General features: G+C 38.1%; 1 protein-coding gene across 1 annotated transcript in view; it reads left to right on the forward strand.

Annotated features, from left to right (window-relative positions):
• The window catches only part of CPA6 (carboxypeptidase A6), a gene marked incomplete at its 3' end in the record, with an annotated part of 380639 nt that extends 355760 nt beyond the window's left edge, over positions 1-24879 (forward strand). Inside the window, exons 9-11 of the mRNA XM_080695007.1 lie at positions 14905-15107; positions 19694-19778; positions 24692-24879. Coding sequence (XP_080551133.1) covers positions 14905-15107; positions 19694-19778; positions 24692-24879 — 476 coding nt within the window. The remainder of the gene's footprint in view (positions 1-14904; positions 15108-19693; positions 19779-24691) is intronic.
• Between the last annotated feature and the right edge of the window lie 2328 nt (positions 24880-27207).

The following is a 27207-nucleotide window of genomic DNA, read 5'->3' on the forward strand; positions in this document are numbered from 1 at the left end:
AAGGGTGGGGCCACCGGAGAGCTGAAGATATAATAATTATTATAATAATAATAATCATCATCATCATCATCATCACCCATATATCCAGTTAAAAGGCTTTGACCTGTCCCCAAGGAATGTAAGTAGAAAAGAATAAAAAAAGAATGGAAAGGAGGTATCTGTTAGTCTGAATCACATTAGTAAAGTCATTCATTTATTTCATACATATTTTTAAAGCAATATGCTAGGTACAGAAGATAAAAACATGAAAAAATATAATTCTTGCCCTCAAGAAGTCTGACAGCTTAGTCAAAAGACCTTATTGTGTTGTGATAAATTATGTGTAGGGATAAAGAGTGCTTCTAAGAGTGTATCAGTGTTCTGTTATTGCTGTAGCAAATTACTACAAACTTAGTAGCTTAAACAACACAAATTTCTTAAAAATTTTGAAGGCCAAACTGGATGTAGTAGTGGCACATGCCTATAATCCCAGTACTTGGGAGGCTGAGATGGGAGGATGACAGGTTGAGGCAAGCACAGTAGTTTATCAAGACTCTTTCTCAAAATAAAAAGGAAAAGGGGTCTGGGCTGGGTTCTATCCCCAGTACCAGAAAGAAAAAAAAATCTGAAGGCCATATATTCAAAATGGGTTTATTAAGTTGTCTTGGTCAACATTCTTCCTGATATATTCCAAAATATCTGGTCATACAACTTAGAGAAAGGAAGATTTATTTGCTCAGTTTTTGAAGATTTGGAGGTTCAGTCCATGTGAGGCCAGTGTATGCAGAGCTTAGACATGGCAACAGGAAGTGGAGAGTGCAAAGCCCAACTTTCACACTGTGGAAATAAAGAGTGAGCAAGAGGTCCCCAAGGCCACACCCCCAGGGACCTCTCCATAGCAACCAAGCCCACTTCCAACATTGCTACCTTGCTTCCACTAGGGGTAGAGGGACATGAGCTGAAGGTGTGGCAAGGCCATAGCTGCTCAGGAGGCTCTAAGAAAGAAAAACACCATTTCCTTGCTTTTTCCAGCTTCTTGCCTATAACCTCTTCCTCCACCTTCAAAGCATAGCATCTTCTCTTTCTGCATCTCTGTAACATAGTCTTCTTTTCTGCCTGTAGTCAAATCTCCCTCTTATATTGACATTTGTGGTTATGTTTAGTACCTTCCCAGATAATGCCCATTCTAATATTGTCTTAATATATCTTCAAAGAGTCTTTTCCACACAGTCACTTTTATAGATCCCATGGATTGCTACCTGACCGTCTTCTCAGGCCGTTACTTGGTCTACCACAGTGAGTACAGAGAAAAAGCCTGTAACCCAGTTCTTTATCCCAAAGGCTATGATGAGCCTTTATAAAGTTTTAAGCAGAGGAGTTACACTGTAAGATGTGCACTAGTAGAAGTAACTCCAGACCTCTGAGGATGCAGATGAAGAAAAGCCTGAAGTGGGGATAATAATCTTTAATAATTAAGAAAAATCTTTTTTTGGGGGGGTGAGTACTATTTCTTTTTTTTGGGGGGGGGGTGAGTACTATATTGCATTCAGAGGCATTTTACCTCTGAACTATAACCCCAGCCCTTTTATTTATTTTGAAACAAGGTCTTGCTAGGTTGCTGAGAGTCTAAGTTACTAAGGCTAATCTTGAACAGATCTACTGTCTCAGTCTTCCAAATACTGGAATTACAGGTATACACACTTGGAATGGCTAATTCCAAGCATGCCCACACTAATTTCATCTTTTCCTTCCCCTTCATTAAAACAGATTACAAATTATTTATCAGAACAATCAAACCAATTTTTAGTTAAATAATTCCATAATATATCACTACTATGAGACATCTCTCCAACCCTCATCGCCACTGGTCGAAGGCAGAGGGATCCACAAGTTCAAGTGCAGTCTGAGCAGCAATATGCAGTTGCGTTAGAGCCCAGGCTCCTGATTTCAGCCCACTCCCCTTATAGCATCCCTCCCTTCTCCACTGTCCTCTCTAAAGTGTATGCCCCACGTTGTTTCGTATCTAGAAGTAATAAGCTTCATGGAAGCAGCAAACCTCTCTCCTTATTTGTCCTCTGTTTTTTTATTTTAATTCCATCCATCTTGTACTCCATCAAGTGACTACTCTGCCATTAGAGCTTCCCCAGGGCTCCTAATCCTCCCCGCTCACACTCCCTCCTCTACGCTCTCGTACACGCACAGTCTGCACTGCACACCATATAATTATATTACATCGTGCATTGTCTTGTCCTCTAATTCCTTTATATGTGTGCGCATCGAGTCTCCTTTCTAGATTTATGGGGGCCTTGTAGAATTTCACATCTCAGTACTGAAAAACTAAAGAGGTGATGTATGGTATGGAAGTTAAATGGCTGAAGTGTTCAGAGCAGAGATGTATGCAGTCTTATTTGACAAGACTGAAAATCTCTCCACTCTGCATTGCAGAGATGTGTTAATATATTCTGCAGTTGTTCTGCATGTGAAGATGGGAAAGAGACTTTTATCTCAGTTTCAGAAACAATATATTGGCTCCCATAAAGAAGGGAAAACTAATAACCTATAGATTCTCATAGTCCTAAAACATTAAGAGTTATGCATTTGATGCTTCTGGCCCCCAGAAGAATCCTATTTTATCATTGCTTCCTCAGCCCTTCTTTGTTGGGTTTTTGTTGTTGTTGTTGTTTGTTTTCTTGAAATGTTCTGTCCTGGTGCCTTAGCTTTCACTATCTTGATCTTTCACAGTACAGCAGATATTTCAGATCAGAATCTGTGTAATTGAGGCCAGATCTGGACAGGACTCTCCAAATAATGTATATCCCACAGAGCTATATAAAATCCCAGGGGGGCTTACTATTCAATAATATTTGTGAGCTGTGTCTTTGCATCTTAGTAAAACCTAAATAATGTCCCCAGAAGGCTATAAATAACATTAGACTGTTTTACTGGTCTTCTTTCTACCTGAATTAATTTATCACTATGTTAGAAATCCAGCTATTCAGGATTCTGATTTTATTTTGTAAAGACAGGGTTGGTAAAGGGCATGAGCAAAGCAGAAACCCAGAGATAAACACTGGCAAAAATAATTTTGAATGTGATATCCCATTTTGCTGCTGAATCAATACTTAATCTGCAGTAAATAACATTGGCAAGATGCCAATTTATAAAATAAACCATAAAACATTATACAATATTCCAGCACCTAAAGTGTTTCTCAGGCAAACAGCATTAAATCAAGACATAGCCCTTAATAATATGCAGTTTAGCTCATGTATGATAATGAAATAAATACTTTTGCATTTTAAACACTAAGCTTGGCCCATTCGAGTTGAAAAATGGGTCTGTATACAATTTTATTGCAGGATATCAAGTTCTATGATAATCTCAGGTAAATGTGTTATAGGCACTTATAAGAAAAGGACTGAGTCAGGAGTGGTGGCACATGCTTAAAATCCCAGTACTTGGGAGACTGAGACAGGAGGATCGCAAGTTTGCTGCCAGCCTCAGCTACTTAGTGAGGCCCTCTGAAACTTAGTGAGACCCTGTTTCAAAATAAAGAGTAATCCAGGTATGGTGGCACATGCTTGTAATCCCAGCACTTGGGAGGCTGAGACAGGAGGATCACACAGGTTCGAAACCAGCCTCAGCTACTGAGTGAGTCTCTCAGCAATTTAGTGAGACCCTGTTTCCAAATAAAGTATAAAATAGGTATAGCCTGGAGGTAGAAAACCTCTGGGTTCCACCCACAGTACCACAAAAAAAAAGAGTAAAAAAATAGGGCTAGGGGTGTAGCTTGGAGGTAAATGCCCCTGGGTTCCAGCCCTAGTACTGCAAAAAAAAAAAAAAAAAAAAAAAGAAAAGAAAAGGACTGAACCCAGCCTACAGGCTTTGGAGAAGATGTTAAAAGGTCATTTCTTCTCTGTCTCAATCTCCCATTCCTGCACTTTTAATGTTGGCATGCCCAAGGGTCAGTCTTGGTTCTTTTCTCTATCTGTATCTATTCTCTTAGTGACTAGTGACATTGTCTCAAATATAAATCTCCATCCCGAAACTCTCTCCAAGGGCCTATATAATAAATACTTGACATCTCCACTTTGGATAATATTAAAGGTCTATTTAGTAATAGACATGTCAAACTCAAAATATTTAAAGCTAAATGCCTGATCTTCACTTTGCTAAGTCTGCCATTCCCATATTTATTCTCAACTTATTGATGGCACCTCCATCCTTCCAGTCACTTAGACCAATGCCTCTTTCCCTCTTAAACCATGCATCCAATCCATTGGGAATTTTCTGCTATCTTACGTAACTTCAGAATTTCTCTGTATTCCAACCACATCTAAAATTATCACCCTGGTCGCAGCTACCATCATCTTTCCCCTTCATTTCCACAGGAGTATTTAAACTAGTTTCACAGGGCTGGTGATGTAGCTCAATGGTAGAGCACTTACATAATATGCAGGAGGCCACAGCTCTGCAAAAATATAAAAATAAAAAAGCAAAGCCAGGTGTGGTGGCACATGCTTATAATCCCAGTGCTTAGGAGGCTGAAACAGGGAGATTGCAGGTTCCCAGCCAGCCTCAGCAACTTAACAAGATGCTCTACAACTTAGTGAGGCCCTGTTTTAAAATAAAATTAGGGCTTGGGGTGTAGCTTGGAGGTAGCATGCCCCTGGGCTCAATCCCTAGTACCATAAGGGAAGAAAGAAAGAAAGAGAGAGAGAAAGAGGCCTCTTACTAATGTAATGGTACAGCTTCCAACCTTGCCTTTCACCTCTATCATTCTATCAACTTCAATATAACTTTTTAAATGTAAGTTAGATGGTGTCAGTTATTGGATTAAAATGCTGCTATGGCTCTTCGTTTTATTTGCCCAAAGGATTTTAAATAGCCTATAAATGTCACATGATCTGGACCCCCATTGATTGTCTGATCTCACCTTACAGCTGTCCTTGGACCTAACCACCCTGGCCAGGTGCGTGTGTGCCTTGAGTCTTTGCACAGGCTATTCACTCTGTCTAAAACCCTCTTCCCTGGATACCATGATTGACTCCCTATGTTCTTCATGCCTGCTCAAAAGCCAGCATTGGAGAATAAATGCTCTTATCACCATCTTTATCATTGTAATCCACCTCCCTGGTATTCCTGATCTTTCAATATAATTCTTATATTCTCACTTAATATGTATTGTCTCTACCACCACCATTGGATCTAAGCTTTCAAAGGCAGAGACCTTTGTTTGGTTCCTTGATATACCCAGTATGTGCACAGTATATGCATAGTAAACACTTGCAGGATACGTTAAAGTATCAGCCTATATAAGGAGTAGTTGAAGGTGCCATATTTATTTAAGAGAGAGATAATTGAAAGACAGCTAAACACAGAACAATTGGGCACCCTTTCATTTAAAGGACTAATGAGTAAAAGAAATTTATTATGAGGACTAAAGGAAAGATCAGAGAATGAATAGTATGTCAAAAAGGAAAGACAAGTATGGTGGCACATGCCTATAATCGCAATACTTGGGAGGCCAAGACAGAAGGATCACAGGTTTGAGGACAGTCTCAGCAATGTGGCAAGACTCTCAGAAACTTATCAAGACCCTTTTTTATTTTATTTTATTTTATTTTATTTTATTTTTATTTTTATTTGGTGATACTGGGGTTTCTGGAAACCCTTCTACCTCCGGGCTACACTCCCAGACCTATTTTATACTTTTTTTATTTTTGGAAACAGGGTCTCTTAAGCCAGCGCGGCTGGCTTCGAACCTGCGTGATCCTCCTGTCTCCGCCTCCCAAGCGCGGGGATTACAAAGTGCGCCACCACGCCTGGCAACCCTATTTTAAACCAAAAATTAAAAGGGCTGGGGATGAGCCAGGCGTGGGGGCACATGCCTAAAATCCCAGTACTTAGGAAGCTGAGACAGGAGGATCAAGGTTTGAGGAAAGTCCCAGCAAGTAGTGAGACTCTCAACAACCTAGGGAGACCCTGTCTCGAAATAAAAATAAAATATGTCTGGGGCTGTAGGCAGAAGTAGAATATCCCTGTGTTCAATCTCTAGTAACACACACACACACACACACACACACACACACACACACACACACACATGCCAAGTAAAGAAAACATCTTAAGCAGGAGGCCAAGTGCTATGGTCCTGGGAAAATGCAGGTAAGACAGATCTCCTGACCCTCCTGTAGCCACAGCGCCTTGACCTGCCTCCCATCTCAGCCTATCCCTTTTATGGCCCTGCCTGTCCATCTTCAACATATGTCTGCTCTCCAGACATGTTCCTTAAAACCTTCTTGTTGTAAGTGACACTCTTCAGTAGCACATATCTGACCATTCATTCTCTGGAGGAAAACTCACCAACACATAATTACAGTCTTTATACATTGTAGGAGGAACTTTAATGGCCCTAATTTTTCTATGACAGTGCCTAGTCATGAAGCCGTCACTATATTCTGATGAGACTAGAGGGAGATTTGTACCCATATGCATAAACAATTTAATGTAGGGCTCTTCACTTATGTATAAGGATTAAGTGCTACATTTCTTTTCTGAAATTATTAACAGTTGTTTAAGTCCCTCAGCTTAAGGAAAACTCACAGTTTCAGATTACAGGTGTGTTGCCATACCTGGCTTTGTTATCAGACATTTAGATGTTATTTTTGTTGTTTTTGTTGTTGTTGCTGCTGCTGCTGTAGTTCCAGTCCTCAGCCTTCCATAAAGCTGACCTAGAGTTCTATTGTCATATCACAGACATAAATGTTAATGAAATAGTCCAATATCCAAGCACCATCTTTGTATAGTGTCAGCTCCATTTACTCAGCCAACATTTAAAGGGTAGCAAGAATATCCATTTTGCTAAGTTTATACTAGCAAACAATAATGTATAGCCTCTGTCCTTGAGAGGTTCACCCTCTAAAGGAGAAATGTATATAAATAAGTAACTACAATATAAGTGCTACCAGATTTATTGCCTTCTATAGCCAAACACAATCACCTCTAGAACTACTTTATGAACCATGTTCTGCCACTCTTCCCACAATACATTGGCTCTGTACTGAACTGCCTAGGCTCATATGAGCTGTTATAAAAATCCAAAAGCTGCCAGGCATGGTGGCGTGTGCTTGTAATCCTAGCACTTAGGAGACTGAGACAGGAGGATTGTGCAGGTTCGAATCCAGCCTCAGCTACTTAGTGAGGCTCTCAGCAACTTAGTGAGAACCTGTTTCCAAATAAAAAGCATAAAATAGGTCTGGAAGTGTAGCCCTGGAGTAGAAAGCCCTTGAGTTCCATCTCCAGTACCACAAAAAAATAAAATAAAAATAAAAATAAAAATCCAGCCGGGCATGGTGGCGCACACGAGACCCTGTTTCCAAATAAAAAGTATAAAAAATAGGTTTGGGAGTGTAGCCCGGAGGTAGAAGGGCTCCCAGGAACCCCAGTACCACCAAAAATAAAATAAAACAAAAATCCAAAAGCTATCCAGACAAGGTTGGGGTTGGTTGCACAGAAGAGGATGTGGTGGATAAGGCAGGTAGTCTCCATTGAAGAGGAGTATTTTAGTGTGTCTCTGCAGCCAATGAACACAAGGTAAATGCCTCACAATCCACATCTTCTATCTTAGCACATGACTGCTCCAAAAAAGAATAATTGCACTGGCCATCTTTTCAATACCAAAGAGTTATCCTTCTTGCTAGTCAATCTTGATGAAGAAAATAAGTTTTTTTCCCCTTCAAAAGAAGAAAAGACTGTAATTCCCACCCTTTGTACAAATAAAAATAAGTCTATAGCCTTTGTGAAGTTCAGGAGTGACTTTAGAAGTAATTCCAATGAGAGGGTACTAAATGAGATTTGTTCTTTGATTATCATTTTCTTTGATACTTTTAACAATACAAGTAATTCACTTCTCACAATTTAGAATGTTTATTTAGAAGAGGGTCTGATTTTCTAGGAAAATATCAATAGAAATGTTACCTATTATCCTAAAATGTGTTCAATGGGTCATATTTTTATTTTGATAGTACATATGTCTCAAACTGATGTTTAAAGAGATGGCTTGGGTGACTGATTCTCCAGAACAGATTTGATGGAGGTGGAGGTAAAGGACAGGAAGAGAGAAGATGCAGGGAACATTGATGACCTCACAAAGTGGCTTCACTATCTAGAAAACAGTTATCTATTCACAACAATGACAGTTACAATAGTAACAATAAAGAATATACAATAAAGGAAAACATGAAGCACATAAAACGAAATCTTAAAAATAGAATGGCAGAACTTGTCCTCGAATTAGGTGATTCTTTGTAATAAATTTCTCTCAAACTCAGCATAAATTGAGTATAATTCCAATTAGAAACTCCATGAAGTTTCTTTATTTTTGTTTTCTGCTTTTAGGAATTCAATAAAACGATCATAAAATTTTTACCGAAAAATAAGTAGAAAAAATAAAACTGTGAATAAATAGAAGAGGAAACTTGTCTTGCTGACGTAAGAAAATACTTCAATGGTGTTCTAGATTGATAGGGAAACAATTTGGGAAAACACAAATACATTGATAAAACAGAACAGAATCCACGGATTGATCCACACATACAGTGGACTTTAATATATGACCAGCATGATGTTTTGATTCAGTTGAAAAATAATGGGATATTTAATAAATGAGACTGATAGAATTGACTCTCCATCCAGAAAACTGAAGGTTTAACCATATGCTACACATATATATAATATATATTATATGTATATAATATATATAACAAATCCTGGAGGTTAAATGGAATAAATAAAGTGATAAATTCCTAGAAGTAAATCTAAAAAGTATATATAGTCTTTACTGATATGGCTAACTTTCTTACCCAAGACCAAAAAAAAAAAACCCTAAAGCCACTTAAAAGAAAAGACATGGTGATTATATAAAACTTGACATATCTAAAATGGTAAGTTACCATGAACAATTCAATAAAAATACAGATTCCAGGATAAAATGCAATGCAGATGACAATCTAAACATTACTTGCAGGTAATTTCTTGTAGGGACTAAGGAAAAGTGGTACTTTTATATGTTTCTGGAAGCATAAATAGTATCAATCTTCATAGGCAATCTGATAAAAAAAAATCTATGAGAAATAAACATATAATCCTTTTTAAATGCTTGAATCATGTGAATTTATTTTTCAACCCAATGTTCCATTTTTATGCATCTATCTCAAAAATATTCTGAAATGTAAGGATATGTGCACTTTCATATTTATTGCAGGATTGTTTATGTCAGATCATTTTTAGTGTCACTCTTTATTGTAGTATTGTTCATCATAGCAAAAAAAGAAAAAAAAAAGAGAGAAAGATAAATAAGCATATCTCCCAATAGTAGGCAAACCAGAAACTGATTATGTCACAATTACAATGGAGCAAATTGAAAAGAATGAATTCAAGTGGGTGTGGAAGGAGTTCCACAAAATGCAATTGAAGAGAAAAGCAAGAAGGAAAAAGATATAATTAGAAATATATTTATGACCAAAAATATCTACTAACACATGTATGTATGTTTGCATATCTATAGCTATAGCTATATAAAGATACATACATGCATGAATACATATATGCATACTTACACATGTGTATGTTTAAAAACCATATTGACATCTTCCCTCATGGCTGATTTCAGGGTCAGCTGACAGTGAGAGGTTCAAATGAAGATCCTTTGTTTTCCTGGTGCTGGAGATCAAATCCAGGGCCCTGTACATGCAAGGCAAATGCTCTACCACTGAGCTACCCCCCCCCCCCGCCCCCTATAACAGAAATTTTTTACAAGACTACAACCAATTATTTAAAATTTAATGGCAGCCAGGCATAGTGGTACATGCCCGCAATCCCAGTAGTTGAGAGACTGAGACAGGAAGATTGCAGGTTTGCGACCAGCCTCTGCAACTTATTGAGATCCTGTTTAGGACTGGGAATATAGCTCAGAGCCAGAATACCCCCAAGTTTAATTCCCAGAACCACACACACATAAAAGTAATGCATTCTGATTTTATTTGTGAGAAATTTCAAAGCTTTAGATGAAAAGAAGAGCAAATATTAAAAATGATACATAACCAATGAAACATGCCACAATAATTACAACTTCTCAGACTCTGCTTATTAAAGAACCCAGCTATATCTTTTAATTCCACAAAGATCAGTGGCTTAAAAAGGTAAAAATAAAACCAAATGCCTACCATTTTTAACTTATCTCTCTCTTTTTTTTTTTTTTTTTTTTTTTTTGGTGGTGGTACTGGGGTTCCTGGAAGCCCTTCTACCTCTGGGCTACATTCCCAGACCTATTTTTACATTTTTTAAATTTGGAAACAGAGTCTCCTAAACCAGCGTGCACAGCTGGCTTCGAATCTGCACAATCCTGTCTCTGCCTCCCAAGAGCGGGGATTACAAGCGTGCGCCACCACGCCCGGCTTACTTATCTCATTTTTAAAAGCGTTTCTAAGTTTTTTCCTTTTTAAACACTACTTCTAAGATCTATGTTTCTTTTCTAATGTACCTTATTATTTTTCTTTCATTTTTTATTGGTTCATTATAATCATATATACATCATAAGGAAGTTCAGGTGATGGACGCACATGCACTCCGCATTTGACAAACCACCGCATCCGGCTCACTTGCCCATTTTTAATTTGGTTATTTGTTTTTTTAGTGTTAAGTTTTTTGTTTTGCTTTTTGGGTTGTTTTGTGTGTGGTGCTTGGGTTTGAAGCCAGGGACGTTCTACTTCCAAGCTACACTCCCAACCCTATTTTATTTTTTTATTTAGAAAGAGGGCCTTCCTAAGTTGCTGAGGCTGACTTCACAACTGTGATCTTCCTATTTCAGCCTCCTAAATACTGGAATTATAGACATGTGCCAACCATGCCTGGATTAATTCTTTGTATATTCTAGATATTTGTCCTCTATCAGAGGAATATCTTGCAAAGATTTTCTCCCACTCTGTCAGCTCTCAAGATTCTTGATGATTTCCTTTCCTGTATGAAGCCTTTTAATTTAATGCCCATTTAATGCCCACTTTTTTTACTTATACACTTGATATAGTCGGGAAAGAATATTGGAAAAAATGATGAGCATATTACTAACCTAGCAAACTTCTATCATTCCTTAGTGCATTTTGTTTGTTTCCCCATGCATATTTGAGCCATTTCATTTATACAATTGCATGTTCTTTTCTTCTACTAAGTATTAAATTATGACCATTTTCCATCTACTTACTAAATTAACTCTGCAATGGCTATTCTTAGAGAAATAAATGATTTTTAAACATCCAGAGAGACTACAGATTGTACTGCACTTACACCTTGGCATGAAAATTCTGTTTAACTGCTCACTGGTCTATTCCTGACTCAGTATTAGAATCATTTCTGTTGCTATTCCTATAGAGCATGTTTTACTGCCTGTGGGATAAGTACCCCCTCTTTGCTCTTCTAAGATTTTCTTAGCTATTTAATATCTCTTCAAAATTTGTAGAGTTCTTTTGGGGACACATAGGTACAAATACTACATGCTGCCATTCACATGTGGAAACTAAAAATGTTGATATCTTAAAAGAAAAGAGTAGAATACTGATTACTAAAGGCTAGGAATAGTAGAAAAGAGGAAGGTTCTATCCCCCCATCTCAACCTCTAGTAATCATTAACCCACATTTGATTCTGTACTCAGGTCAACTTTTTTTTTTTTTTTTTTTTTTGGTGGTACTGGGGTTCCTGGAAGCCCTTCTACCTCCGGGCTACACTCCCAGACCTATTTTATATTTTTATTTGGACCGCGGCTGGCTTCGAACCACGCGATCCTCCTGTCTCAGCCTCCCAAGCGCGGGGATTACAAGCGTGCACCACCACGCCCGGCTCAGGTCAACTTTTTTAACTTTAGCATATGAGAGAATATATGATACTAGTGTGTCTGTGTCCATCTTATTTTCATCTATGATAATGTCCTTCTATTTGCTTATATGCAGAAACTGATAAGATTTCATTCTTATGGCTAAATAATATTGCATTGTATATATAAACCACATACCTCTTGGAATATGATACCTAGGTCATTATACTTTTTTTCTTTTGGACATTACTTATTTAGGCACCAAATGTCACTGAGTTGCTTACTTGCCTGTGATTCTCATACCAACTTTTCGTCAAAATATATTCTTCAGAGATGTTTTCCAAGTACGTCAGTGTATACTATATCTTTTGAGGCCACTTATGCCAGAGAACATAATTATTTCACTTTCACATTTTATTTTTTTTATTCATTATTTTTTGTGTGTGTGGTATTGGGGATGGAACCCAGAGGCTTTCTACCTCTGGGCTATACTCCCAGACCTTTTTTATATTTTATTTGGAAACAGAGTCTCACTAAGTTGCTGAAAGCCTCACTAAGTAGCTGAGGCTGGCTTCGAACCTGTGCGATCCTCCTGTCTCAGCCTCCCAACCACAGGGATTACAAGCGTGTGCCACCACGCCCGGCTTCACTTTCACATTTTAAGGAAAGTTTATCGGGATATAAAATTCAAGACTTTAAATTTTTTTTAAAAAAAAATACTTTGAAACTATTCCTCTGGCACTGCTGTTGAAAAGTCAAACATGAATCTGATTCTTTTTTTGTGTGTGTGTGGGTCTGGGGTTGGAATCCAGGGGCATTCGACCTCCGGGCTACATCCCCTGCCCTATTTTTTATTCTTTATTTTGAAACCAGGTCTCACTGAGTTGCAGAGGGCCTCACTAATTAGCTGAGGCTGTCCACGAACCGCGATCCTCCGGTCTCAGCCTCCCAAATGCTGGGATTACAAGCGTGCGCCACCACGCCCGGCCTGATTGTTATTTTCTCTAAACAATATACTTTTTCTTCCTGAAATTGTTTCCTTCTCTTAAATTTTGCTTTAACATTTCAAAGAGTTGATATTTTTGCCTTTATCTCTTGTTAAGTGCAAACAAATAATGAGTCTATCCAAACTTTCCTTCATTACTGATAAATTTTAATTAGTTCTTCCAATATTTAGCTTAATTTTTCTTTTCTTTAAGGGCCACTATTAATCATGTATTGATATTTATTCTGTTTTTCATGCCCTTTTATTTTTATCTCATTTTTTCTTATTCTTTATCCTTTTTGATGCCTCTGGAAATGTTTCAAACCCCATTTCATCTCATTCATTCATTCACTCATTCATCAACTATATTCATTCAACACATAAATTAAGCTTTTTATTTCTGATTTTTTTTTTGTAATTCCTTGTCCCTGTTTGTTTCTGGTGTCCAATTTGCCCTTGAAAATATTTATGGTTAGCTTTGCGCAGTGGCAGTATCGTAGCCAATGAGGTTTATCCGGGGCGCTATTATTGCTAATTGAAAATATTTATGGGCATTATTGTAAGTTTTTGTTTTCTCTGACTCATTAGTTCTGCTCCCTCTGGAATTAGTCTTTCAGTTTGTATTTCTGTCTTTCCAGTCTTCTTTATTTTTTTTTTTCATTTCTTTCAGGGTATCAGCTATAGTTATTACACAGTGTTCTGGGTCCAATTCATATCCCACTTGCTTCTGGGACATTTCTAGAATGAAATTCTAACCAGAGAGATCCCAACTGCTGTGAGTTCTGTACCTTGACTCCTACCTCTCCAACAGCTCAAACCACCCGTAATGTCTTCAGGATTTAGCCTGATTCATCTTGGTCCTCTTTTCATGTTTAGTAGAATTGGAGTGTAGTACACAACAAGATATTTCTGTTAGTTAATGGAGAGATTCATTGTTTTCTAGAGATAGGAAAGAGATGCTAATGGTCCAGGATACAAATAACTATGTAAATTATCTCCAAAGTTTCTCCAAAACATACTTTATGATTGTTTTAGTGATTCTTATTTTTCTCTATCTCTTTCATAGACCTCTTAGTAAGTTTTCCTTGTGTGGTATGCTTTTTATTCAAAGAGTGTTAAAATTTAGCCGGGCGTGGTGGCGCACGCTTGTAATCCCCGCGCTTGGGAGGCGGAGACAGGAGGATCGCGCAGGTTCGAAGCCAGCGGCGCTGGCGTAAGAGACCCTGTTTCAAAAATATAAAATAGGTCTGGGAGTGTAGCCCGGAGGTAGAAGGGCTTCCAGGAACCCCAGTACCACCAAAAAAAAAAAAAAAAAGAAAGAAAAAGAAAGATTGTTAAAATTTCGTTTTGAGGATTTCCTAATGAAACTCCAAAATAACTGAAGTCTCTTGGGTTTTATAAACCAGTCTGGTGATTGCTGACCTAAAAACATATTAGAAATCAGTGAGGCATGTGTTCTGCAGAATTACTTCTGGTCTGCCTTCATGTTCTTGCCATATCAGTCTTTGTATCTTATCAGATACTTTCACAGATGTCTAGCCTTTTCTCTTGATCTAACATTAATTTATTCAACAAATAATTGTAGAACACTTTTCATATTATTCTAACTGCTAGGTGCCCAACAAAACAGACATAGTGCTGGCCTTCACAGAGCATTGGAGTCCAACAGAAAGTATAGATTGAACAGAAGTTCTAGCAGACAGGTTTTTTTTGTTTTTATTTCCTGAGTTCTTTCCAACGTATCCTAGGTACCTAAAACAGTGTAAACATTGGATGAATGTTGAGTTGGTAAATAATAGACAGCAATTACAAGTGTGTTGACAACAGGGAAAAGCATCCAGGTTTATTTAATGATTAGTACCTGGCTCCCATTGAGTTCCTTCGATTTTGCATGGGGGCTTCTATCATCTCAAAATTTTCAGTATTGATTTTTGTAATAAGAAATTAGATAAATTTCTTGATAATACCATATATTTATGGTGATAAAAGAAAAGTACAACTTAACAATGCTTACTTGTGCTTCTTGTTTTTCCCTGCCTACTCCCTCACCCTACTTTCTTTTCTGATTTGCAGATGAAGGAGCCTCTATGAACCCTTGTGATGAGACATATTGTGGTCGTTTTCCAGAATCTGAGCCAGAAGTGAAAGCTGTAGCCAACTTCCTCCGAAAACACAGAAAGCACATTCGGGCTTACCTCTCCTTCCATGCATATGCCCAGATGTTGCTATATCCCTATTCTTACAAATATGCAACAATCCCTAACTTTAGCTGTGTGGTGAGTATTTGACACTGTTTACATGTGTCAGGCTTCATGCTTCCTTTCTGATACTAAGATGGTTCTAGGTTCTAGTGATAACAGCAATATATATTATGTTTCTTCTAATAAGTGATTTGCAAAGATTAACTCATTTATCCTTCATAGCTTTTCTTACCCCCATTTTACAGATGAGGAAACTGAGACCCAGAGAGATTTAGCAATTAAACTAAGAACACCTAGCTACTAAGAGTCATAGCCAGAATTCAAACTTAAATCTAGATCTAAAGTTGTTGCTTTTGCCCATCGTACTGCTTCTCAAATGCAATCATTTCAAACCTATTCACATTCTTGCCTCAGGCTATAATGAAAAGGTCAGGATGGACTGATTAGCATTACAGCTTTGGTCACATATGCAGGGTTGTAATTAACTTTATTGAGTCAATAATTGTTCATAAATTATAGTCTGACTCTCATTAATTAAAAGCAAGTTTTAATTTATAAGTGCTATTTGCTTAATGCTACTAAGTCTCTGGGCGTATATCTAGCAAGTTAGTACTAAGAATGAACAGACTTTCAGGCATAAGATTACTTGAAAATAAATAAAAAAGTAGAGTTCTTTTCTCCTTATCTCAGAAACCCAACAAGCTCTCCCCTACAGGGCATAATTCATTGTAAAGTGAGTTCATTTCAGAGCTTATAGCATCTAAAGGCCTATAAAGTTCAAAACCAAGAAAACCTAATAGTGTTATAAGTCAGGACAGCAATTACCTTTGGGGGAAAAATAGAGGCATGGTGATTGGGAGGAGACTCGGGGGTTCTGGTTCCCCACTGTTCTAGTCTTTGACCTGGAAGATAGCTACAGGGATGTATTCAATTTGTGATTATTCGTTGTGCCCTGAACTTAACATTTGTGTATGTTTCCATAGGCACAGTTGAGGGCTTTAACTGCTGACACTGAAATGTGTGATATCTTTTCCAACATCACTCTGGAGTCCAATTCAATTCTGGGTCTCACACCCAGAGTTAGTGTCAGACCCCACGGGTCAAGGACTCAGTCCTGCAGGGCTGCACCCACTTTAGACACCAGCTGCAAGAGGGGATTTCCAACTTACCCACACGTGGCTAATGTCCCAGTTTCCCACTAGCCCTCTCCTCAGTTTCCATTAACTCAATAGAGTGACTCATGGAGCTCAGGAAAGTGCTTGATTAACTATCACCAGTTTATTATAAAACTCACAACTCAGAAACAGAGAAATGGAAGAGATGTGTAAGACAAGGAATAGGGCATAGGCAGCAGGCCACAGGTGCAATCCTTCCCAGAGCTTAAAGGTGTTCACCAACCCAGAAGTTCTCCAAACCCCGTTGTCTAGGGGACTTAATGGAGGCTCCATTGCGTAGACATAATTGATTATAACATTGGCCACTGGTGAATGAACTCTATCTCTGGCCCCTCTCCCCTTCTCAGAAGACTAGGAGCTGGGGCTGAAAGTTCCAAGCCTTGGTCACCTCATGCTTTGGTCTTTCTGGTACTGGCCCCTATCTTGAAGCTATCTAAGGGCCCCAGCCACTGGTCATCTCATTAACACACAAAAGACACTCTTATCACTTTAGAGGTTCCCAGGGTTTTAGGATCTGTATGTCTGGAATCAGGGATAAAGACCAAATTTTTTTATTATGTTATACTTGGACAAAAAAATATAAAAGAGGAGAATTTCTTTCTCCTTATACCTTGAACTCCATACCTACCCTACAGTAACTGCTTAGAATTTCTGATCTAAATGTCTGATCTAAATTTCCAAGACCTGAAAGAAATAGGAGACAGGGAGGAGGCCAGAAGACAGTCTGGGGAAGACTTCTCTTCTGGCCAATGAGGGACTTCATTCTTGGCATTCTAAAATTCTGAGAAAATTATCTCTCTTTAGCAATATTATAAAGGTGATAGTTGTATTCTATAAAGAGATTCTTCAGCTGCTCTGTGAGTCAAATAGGCCTTTCAGTTGTTGTTGTTGCTATTGTTGTTGTTCTTCTTGTTGTTGTTACTATAGTTGTTGTTTTTACTGACTTGGTACCTTAACCACCTGTATCATAATTTTTCTATAGGCAAATCGTTAGCCCTTTCTAGACACATTATTTATTTATATTCTTAGAAAAGATGATGAAGGGTATCAAATACATAAAAATTATTATAAGCCAGCAGGCAAAGATAGGAAAATCGTAGGTTTGAGGCCAGCCTCAGCAATTTAGGGAGGCCCTCAGCAACTTAGTGAAACCCTGTTTCAAAATACAGTAGGGCTAGGGGTATAACTCACAAGTAGAATGTCCCTGGGTTCAGTCCCCAGTACCACATACATACATACATACATACTTACATACGTACATACATACCACATAAAAATGTTTTCCATAATTGAAGTTTATCTTCCGACCATGAGGTCAATTTATTTTCCTTTTGTTTTATATTAAAAGATGTGGCAGAAGGATAGATCAGTGGATTACAACCAAGGATGAATTTGCCTCCCCATGGACATTTGGGAATTTCCGGAGAGGGTTTTGGTTGTCATGACAAGGATGGGATATGAAATTGGCATCTAGTGGGTAGAGCCCATGAATATTGCCAAACATCTTACAATGCACAGGACAGCACCCACCCCAGCAAAGAATTATTCAGCCTGAAAGCCAATAGTGCCATTGTTGAGAAATCCTGGAGTGGGTAAAGCATAAGCTAAATCGCTAAATCTAAGAATAGAAATTCTCAGAAACTAGGCAATCCCTGAATGTTAATCAAAACATTAAATTCTATCATTGTTCAAAAATATGATATCAGTATGTAAGAGTCTTTGTTTCCACTAACATTTTAAGTAATTCATTAAGTTGCTTTAAATATGGAAATATTTACATGAGAATATGCTCCTTACTTGAAGACCAGTGAGACTTAGGTCCTTTTGAATAATTAGACAGAGTAAAAAGTGGAGAGAGGAAGAGTCACTTAAGTAAACTCTTGCAAATAGGTGTCTAGCTGTGCCACACTGAAAAATAATTCCTGGAGTAATTGATGAAATTTCCACTTATTGTGGGGGATAGATCATATCTAAACCCCTTATCAACATGCACCTGTATTCAAATAACATTGAACTGCAAGGTTACTACAATGCAAAAACTTTGTGTAAACAGGGAGAGTGGCTATTTTTCTTAATAAATTTTTTTCTGTGGGTTCAGTCATCTGAAATAATGAGGAACAAAAGTCTCCTGACCAGCAGAATGCAGTAATCTTCTAAATGTGGAAATATCTGCCCTTGCCATGGGATATTGCAGACACCTTTGGAGAAGATGTTAAAATCTTAGAACACTCTCCATAAAGATACCTCATTATGGTGTTTACCTTCCTCTTCTGTTGGCTCTCATTGAGAAGAATGTCATCATCAGTGAGATCAATAACAAATAGCCTGCCAGCTCTGGAGCCTGGTCCCTGAGCATCCACAAGGAATGGCATTTGCTGCAGATACTGCCTTGTTCATCCCTGAGCTAACTGAGGACCGCAACCTGAAGCTAAGTCCTGCACGCACCACCTCGTTGTCCAGAGTACTTCAATTAAAGCATTAAATTATTCACAGGCAAAGTGAAATGAGAGAGTTGTGTACTGGTTTCAACATGCTTCTTTTTCTCTCACTTGTTATACAATACTTCTCTCCTTGTTGAAACTAGTGCCTTTACAGCGTTTGCAAATGTTTTCAAAGACAGCAATTATCATTCTAGTTCATGTTAGGATGTCCACCTTTTAGGATTTTTATTTGTTGAGCTTTTTTCCTGATCCGTGACATCGATAGAAAGAATTTTACCTTAGAATTTCTGCATCTTAGCAGTACCTGAAAAAGCACTGTGGGAGGGGAACATAACCTCAGAAGTCCTGAAATGTTCTGAAATGGATGCTCTAGTTCCCAGTAAGGATAAACACAGAGCATAAGAGAAATCATTCTTACATGATAGTTTTTTAATTGATCCAAATATGCTTTAAGTACCTGTACAACTCCACTGAAATATACACATAAGAATCAATTTGATTGTCTTAATACTCATAATGCTTATTCAACAGTCATATGACAAATATTGATCAAGCATCTGTCATACATAAGCACTTTGCTAAGAACTGGATATGAGATGTGAGTGAGACTGACATTATTTCTGCCCTGTCAAACATTTTGTAATATATAGAAATAGAAGTCCCTGTACTAAAGGGAAGAGGACAGGACACTACATCAGTCTCAGAAAATATAAGTGCTTCTCTCAGCTCAACCATTCTTTGCTATGCAACCTAAGCATATCCATTTAACTTCACCTTGCTTTCCTTTTCTCATCTATAAAGTAGAAATATTACTGATCATTGGCTTGTTGTGAGGATCCATCAAATGAAATCATTTGTTCTAAAAGATGTGGCAAAGTGTATCATGTGATATAAGAATAACATAACATTAAATGCAGCTGTTAACTAATGTGCCCAACATTGTTCTCTGTGTTGGTGACCAATAAGGTTCAAGCCACATGCCAGTGATTCTAGAAGTTTCAATTTGACAATATTAGTGATATAATTTCTCCATTTCCCCCCACAGGAATCTGCAGCTTATAAGGCTGTAAAAGCACTTCGGTCAGTGTACGGGGTACGCTACAGATATGGACCTGCCTCCAGGACATTGTGTAAGTTCCTATGTGTTTGTGTTAAAATTGTCTCTCTTGAACCAATATCCTGTATTATGACTTCCCCATAAAAAGGAGAAAGCATGTTCTCCCTAAAGTAAAATTTGTGACTATCAAATTAGCCAAGGAATATGAAGAGAGTTTATCTCTGATTAGTTTTATACAGCTTGACAGAAATCACTGTACCAATTTAAACAAATTCTAAGCAGAGAATATGCTAAGTATACGATAATGACTACAAGTTGAATTGAGATCTTCTGACAGTAGAAAGCATACCAAAATGGGCTCCTTAAGCAATTATAACTACTGTAAGGGTGAAAATGGGCCTCGGGAAGATAATGAAGTAAGTGTTTCAGCTCTATGACAGCTTCCCTTTTATTCTTTTCCTCCACCATCCTTGTTATGAAATGCTATTTCTTTCACAACATCTTCAGCTAAGTTTTTCCTTAAAATGGGATTTAAAAGTTATTTATTCTTTATGTGAAACAAAGAGCAACAGGCTATATGGAAAGAACTTGGACCAAGAACCATAAGATGTGGATTCTAGCCCTAAATCTGCCAGGTATATCATCCAGACCAAAATATTTATTAATTCTGGGCTTCAGTTTCTACAACAACAACAGGAAGAATTGGATTAGACTGCTCTCGTGGCCTTTCAAATCCTAAAATATATTGACTACGTGACTGGTGAGAAAGAGTGCCCATCCGAATGTCTGTGTACGCATATGGTGGTAAGCACATATGCTATATGTATATGTGTAGACTGTGACATCTGGTTATGCTTCTCAGGGAGGGAGCAGATTTCTCCTCTATGTCTTTAATCTGCCAGTCATTCATAGATTACACCTCACTTCCTTCAATCTTCAGAACAATTAACATTGTTTATTGAGTAAGTATATCCTAGTAATGAGAAAGACAGAAGTATCAATAAATTTTTTTCAAAGTTTGTGATCATTGGTCTCATGCTGACCATTTTAGAACCATCTTCAGTTGTCAGCCTCAAAGGAGAAAAATAGCATTTTTTAAAATATCAAGCCAGGCATGGTGGTGCATGCTTTTAATCCCAGTACCAGGGAAGCTGAAATGGGAGGATCACAGGTTTGCTGATAGCCTTAGCTACTTAGTGAGGCCCTCTGCAACTTAATGAAACTTTGTGTTAAAAATAAAGAATAAAAAATAGGACTGGGAGTGTAGAGCAGAGGTAGAATGCCCCTGGGTTCTATCCCCAGTACTGCAAAAAAAAAAAAAAAATCACATTACAAACTAATGCAAACATAACACATGTATTAATGATTTAAAAACATTAATTTTTAAAAACCTTACTAACATTTCACCTTTTCATCTTGGTATAAAGGCACAGTCATAGTATTGTATTTACCAAGAATAATTTGTTACCATAGAAATGAGGCTCTCACATCACTATGACATAATTGTGGCACACTTCATTTCTGGCTGTGGCTACTATGACTACTATTTGTAGTTCCAATGTACTCTAACCAGAGGGACACTGAAGTCACAGTTTATATCTTCTGTCATTAATGAAAGCAAAATGAATTTGAGAAATAGCAAATTCAGTTAGTTGTCATATTAATATGATTCCATCTTAACCTGTCCTAGGAAAAAACAACATAAAATAATATTACTTTAATAAATGGACATGCTTTGGGTAATTTAATAATAATAACAATAATTAGAGCAAACTGAATCATATAAATTTTAGAAAAAAAGAGCGGGGCGTGGTGGCGCAAGCTTGTAATCCCAGCATTCAGGAGGCTGAGACAAGAAGATTGCACAGGTTTAAAGCCAGCCTCAGCTACTTAGTGAGGTCCTCTGCAACTCAGTGAGACCCAGTTTCAAAATAAAGAATTAGAAATAGGGCAGGGGGTGTAGCTCAGAGGTAGAAGGCCCCTGGGTTCCATCCCCAGACCCGCCAAAAAAAAAAAAAAATTAGAAAAAAGGATACCAAGGTTTTACTTATAAATCCTTATTAAGTCAATAAGTGATTAAAAACCTGCTATACTAAAAACTGTATACTAGACACATTAGAGTATAAAGATATAATAATTGCTAATAAATCCTAAGCACTTTCTAGTGATTTATTATTTCATTTAATTTGAACACCAATCAAACATAACAGACATTAGCATCATCCCCTTTTTCACAAAGGGAGACTGACACATAGAAATCACATAGTAGGTGGTGGGACTGAATTTGAGGCACATAAAATATCTACCTTTGGGGGAGGAAATTACTAGGGATGGAACTCAGGGGCATTCTACCTCTGAGTTACATCCTGAGCCCTATTTTATTTTTTATTTTAAAACAGGGTCTCACCAAGTTACTAAAGGCCTCACTGAGTTTCTGAAGCTGGCCTTGAACCTATGGTCTCCCTGTCTCAGCTTCCCAATTACTGAGGTTACAGGTGTGCAGCACCACACCTGGCTTAGCTATCTACTTTTAGTGCCTGTGCTTTCAGCTTAGTAATAAAAAGCTGGAGCTTGTGAGGCCACAGGAACCAGAAGGAGAGTTATCAGAATGGATTGTCAGCTATGTTAAGTGCTGTGGAGAGGTTGAAAGTAGGATATAAAAAGGAAAAAAAAAATAGAAAAGACGATTAGGCCTGTGGTCATGGGTGTCCTTTAAGAACAAAGTTTAGCCAAACATGGTGGTGCACACTTGTAATCCCAGTATTTGGGAGGCTGAAACAGGAAGATCACAGGTTCAAGGGCAGCCTCAGCTACTTAGGCCCTCTGCAACTTAGTGAGAACTTTTTTCAAAATAAAAAATAGGCCTGAGGGTGTAGCTCAGAAGTAGAATGCCCCTGGGTTCCATCCCCAGAATCACACACAAAAAAAAAATGTTTTATAAACAGATAGAGGTAGAAACCAAATGGAGAGTGGTAGAGGATATAGAAGCAATATATATAGAATTTCTTTTGAGTTCTTAACTAAAGGAAAGAAGAAAAAGAGAATGGTAAATAACCAAGCCATAGGTAAGGTCATGAGAAGAAAGGGGCCTTGAACATTTTTGAGTTAGTGCATATGCAAGAATTCATGAGGCAGGCTTGGTGGCACAAACCTGTGATCTTAGTATTTGAAAGGCTAAGACAAGAGGATTACAGGTTTGAGACCAGCCTTGGCAACTTAGCCTATTTCAAAACATAAAATAAAAATCAGGCTGGCAGAGTAGCTCAGAGGTAGAATTCTGTTGGGTTCAGTCCCCAGTGCCACAAAAAAAAAAAAAAAAAAAAAAAGGAAAGGAAGGACTCATGATTCATGATAAAGCAAATGTCCTAAAAAAAATTCCTCATATTACAGAGATGACAGTAACAAATGGTATCAAGTGATGACATGTAAGAAGACAAGCAGCATGTCCTCCTCTGAGCTAGGAGGAGAAAAGTCAAAGGTTCTGATGTCAGCAGAGATGACAGGGTAGTCATAGAGGAGGGGACAGTGGTAAATTAAGGGGCAAGACAAGGGGAGAATGGGAAAGGTTAGAAAATGCAGGGCTATTAAAAAAGGAAGGAGAACACAGAGCAGCACTGGGAGCAGAAAAGGTCTTCAGGAAAAAAGTATACCAAAAGCCAACCACGGTTGCACGCGCTTGTAATCCCAGTTTTGGGAGATAAGACAGGAGGATCGCAGGTTCGTGGCCAGCCTCAGCAGTTTAGTGAGGCACTCTACAACTTACTGAGAACTTGTTTCAAAATAAAATGATAAAATAGGGCTGGGGGTGTAGCTTGAAGGTAGAATGCCCCTGGGTTCCATCCCCAGTACCACAAAAAAAATTCACTAAGATTTTTCTATGAAAATTTTATTAATTTAATGTGATATAAATTAGATAGTATGATTTTATGAAATATCTATTCAGCAAAAATTTTCTCTATCTCCTCTACCTGTAATGAAAGCAGAAGAAATAGGCCAGAGACTGAGGCTTATAAAAAAAAAAAAAAGAACAGGGAAGAGAACTTCTGGAGGGTCTGGCAAGTTCTTTTTACTTTTTTGATGTTTTAATACTGGGAATTGAACCCAGGAAATTCTACCTCCCAGCTATACTCCCAGCCCTATTTTATTTTTATTTTGAAACAAGTTCTCACTAAGTTTCTGAGGCTGGTTTCAGCCCTCCTGTCCCAGCCTCCCAAGAACTGGAATTACTGGTGTGCACCCACACACAAACACAAAATTTAGTGAAGTAATTGATCCTGGCCAAATGGAGAGTCAAAGGAACCCATGAGAAGATGGAGAGGAGTTAAGAAACTATAAACTTAAGTAAAGGCAGAAAACAAGTTCAACAGGAGTAGAAAAATGGGAGAAGTGAAAAAAAACAAGAACTAAATTTTAATATTCTAGACTTTGGAACTAGAGAAGAACTGAGTAAATATTTTTTTAAAATATTTTTCTAAAGTTAATAGTATAGCTGGGCATGGTGGCAGACACCTGTAATCCCAGTATTTGGGAGACTAAAACAGGAATATTGCAGGTTAGAGGCAATCTCAGCAATTTACTAAGACCTCGTTTCAAAATAAAAAATAAAATAGGGCTAGGGATGGAGCTCGGGAACTAAAACACTCTTCAGTTCAATCTCCAGTACCACACACACACATGTTTTTTTTTTTTTAAGTCCACAGTGCACTTTTTTGGTGAATAATGTGAAAGTAAAGATAAACTTTAATGGAACTGAGGTTGAGAAATGATGCTGGCAAAGCATTAATACTCAGACTAGATCCTCAAAGGTGATAGCAGGTTTAAGTTTCATAAGCCAGATGCCAAAGAACTACTATTAAATCATTCTTTTGAAATGGTTTTTGTTGGAAGGATTTAGTGTAGATTAGAAAGCAAGCATTATATATTCTGAAAATTATGTAGACTCTTTAGTGAAGCTAACCTTTCTTTCTTTTTTTTTTCTCTTTTTAGATGTAAGCTCTGGTAGCTCGATGGATTGGGCTTATAAAAATGGAATACCCTATGCATTTACTTTTGAATTACGTGACACTGGGCATTTCGGATTTTTACTCCCAGAGATGCTCATCAGGCCCACCTGTACAGAAACCATGCTGGCTGTGAAGAACATCACAGTGCACCTGCTAAAGAAGTGTCCCTGAGAAGTGCCATGTCAGTCACCACTGACAGCTGATTCCAACCAAAGCGTGTTGGCACTGGGTGGACAATGCTTTTAAAGAAAGGAGCAACTGCTTACGGTGGACATATCTATGAACTTTTGTGTGTGTGTGTGTGTGTGTGTGTGTGTGTGTGTGTGTGTGTGTGTGTGGTACTGGGGTTCCTGGAAGCCCTTCTACATCTGGGCTACACTCCCAGACCTATTTTATATTTTTTTAATTTGGAAACAGGGTCTCTTAAGCCAGAGAGGCTGGCTTCAAACCTGCGCCATCCTCCTGTCTCCGCCTCCCAAGCGCGGGGATTACAAGTGTGCGCCACCACGCCCGGCCATATCTATGAACTTTAAAAGAACCTTCTCAATGCAATGTAACACTGTGTGACAAAAGAAAATGATAAAAATTAGGACATAGCCTAATTTGTTAGAAGGAAAAGCACCCAGACAGGCACAGTGGCCTGATGCCTGTAACCCAAGCTATTTAGGAGACTAATGTAAAAGGATTGAGAGTTTGAGGCCAGCCTGGGCAATTTAGTGAGGCACTGCCTCAAAATAGCTTTTCTTTTCTTTTTCAAAAAAGGAATGGGAATGTAGCTCAATGGTAGGGTGTTTGCTTAGCATGTGTGAAGCTCTAGATTCAACCTCCAATACTACAAAAGCAAAAGCATCCATTTTATATCCTTTTAGAATCATATTTGATTACAAGGGGAGAGGATGTTTTCAAATTCCTTTGTCTCAAGAAATGTAAAAATTAATTGAAGGTTTCCCTTTAATAAAACCATGCCCTCAATTAAGATCTAGTTTGCTAATAATATTTAATTACTCAGTTCTCATTTGAAATAGAAATTTTAGAAATGGGAAGAACCAACATTATTTCTTAGTATAATAAATGCATAGCCGGGTGTGGTGACGCAGGCTTGTAATCCCTGAGCTTGAGAGGCAGAGACAGGAGGATGGCACAGGTTCGAAGCCAGCCACACTGGCTTAAGAGACCCTGTTTCCAAATAAGAAAATATAAAATAGGCCTGGGAGTGTAGCCCGGAGGTAGAAAGGCTTCCAGGAACCCCAGTACCACACACCAAAAAATTATATATATAATAAATATATAATCTTTCAAGACCTCTGATTATTTACATCTTCATTCCCTGCTTTTTCTGTACCATACACCTATAAAAACTGAGCAACTTACATTGAGACTCTGAGAATGCCACTTAAAGAATAAAGATTTGTTGAGATGCCAGAAACAGAGTTAGGATCTTTACACTACTAATCTCACTTATTCCTCACAATATCTATTTTTTTTTTTTTTGGTGGTACTGGGGTTCCTGGAAGCCCTTCTATCTCCGGGCTACACTCCCAGACCTATTTTTACATTTTTATTTGGAAACAGGGTCTCCTAAGCCAGCGCGCGCGGCTAGCTTCGAACCTGCGTGATCCTCCTGTCTCTGCCTCCCAAGCGCGGGGATTACAAGCGTGCGCCACCACGCCCGGCTCACAATATCTATTTTAAATAAAGAAAATGAGGCTTAAAAAGGTCACATAGTCTTCTATTTCTAGGAAGATGATAGGATAAATTCTTAAGTGCCAGAAATAACTAAAACTCCTAAAGAAACTATACTTTTTTAAAATCATCTTACAATTATCAGATAAAAAATCAAGGAAATCTCAGACCAGACACTGAGTAAAAATAGGAACCTAGAAAGGTAAGTGGTACACCATTATCCTAAAAGCATTTGTCCAACTAGCTGAGTGCAGACTTTGATTTTCACAGCATTTGGAGGCATGGGGCCAGAGGACAAAGCCCAAAGCTACTCCAAGTTGAGAAGTCAAATAAATTCTCTTCCTACCAGAACTATAAGGTTCCCAAGAGTTCTAGCTCCATGTAAGGGTGAATTAGACATAGGACCCATACTGCTTCTAATGGACCACAGGGAAAACTGACCATGGGGCAAAAGTAGAACAGACAGAAATTGCCACTGGGAATTTGGAACCACAATTCAGCCTTGTGTCACACAGGGTTGTGGCCCAAATTCAGACTACCTAAATAGTCTGATAAACCTGTAGCCAAGAATTTAATTCAGATTAATCCCCGACTGGTAATACCCACAAGCATTTGGTTAAAGCAAGTAAAAATCTTCTTAGAGGATTAGTCTGGCCGAGATGTATCATGAACTCCAGAATAAAAGGATAAGCCTAAAAACTTCCACAATGGAAGAAAAGACCCCAGACAAAGGAATGAACACTTTAGTAGTTAAAAACTTCTCAACAGCACCACTAATACTTGAAGACAATAGAGATATGCCCTCAGAGTTTTGAG

The sequence above is a fragment of the Muscardinus avellanarius genome (genome assembly GCF_963383645.1).
Source record: "Muscardinus avellanarius genome assembly, chromosome: 4".
In the NCBI taxonomy this organism is placed as follows: Eukaryota; Metazoa; Chordata; class Mammalia; order Rodentia; family Gliridae; genus Muscardinus; species Muscardinus avellanarius.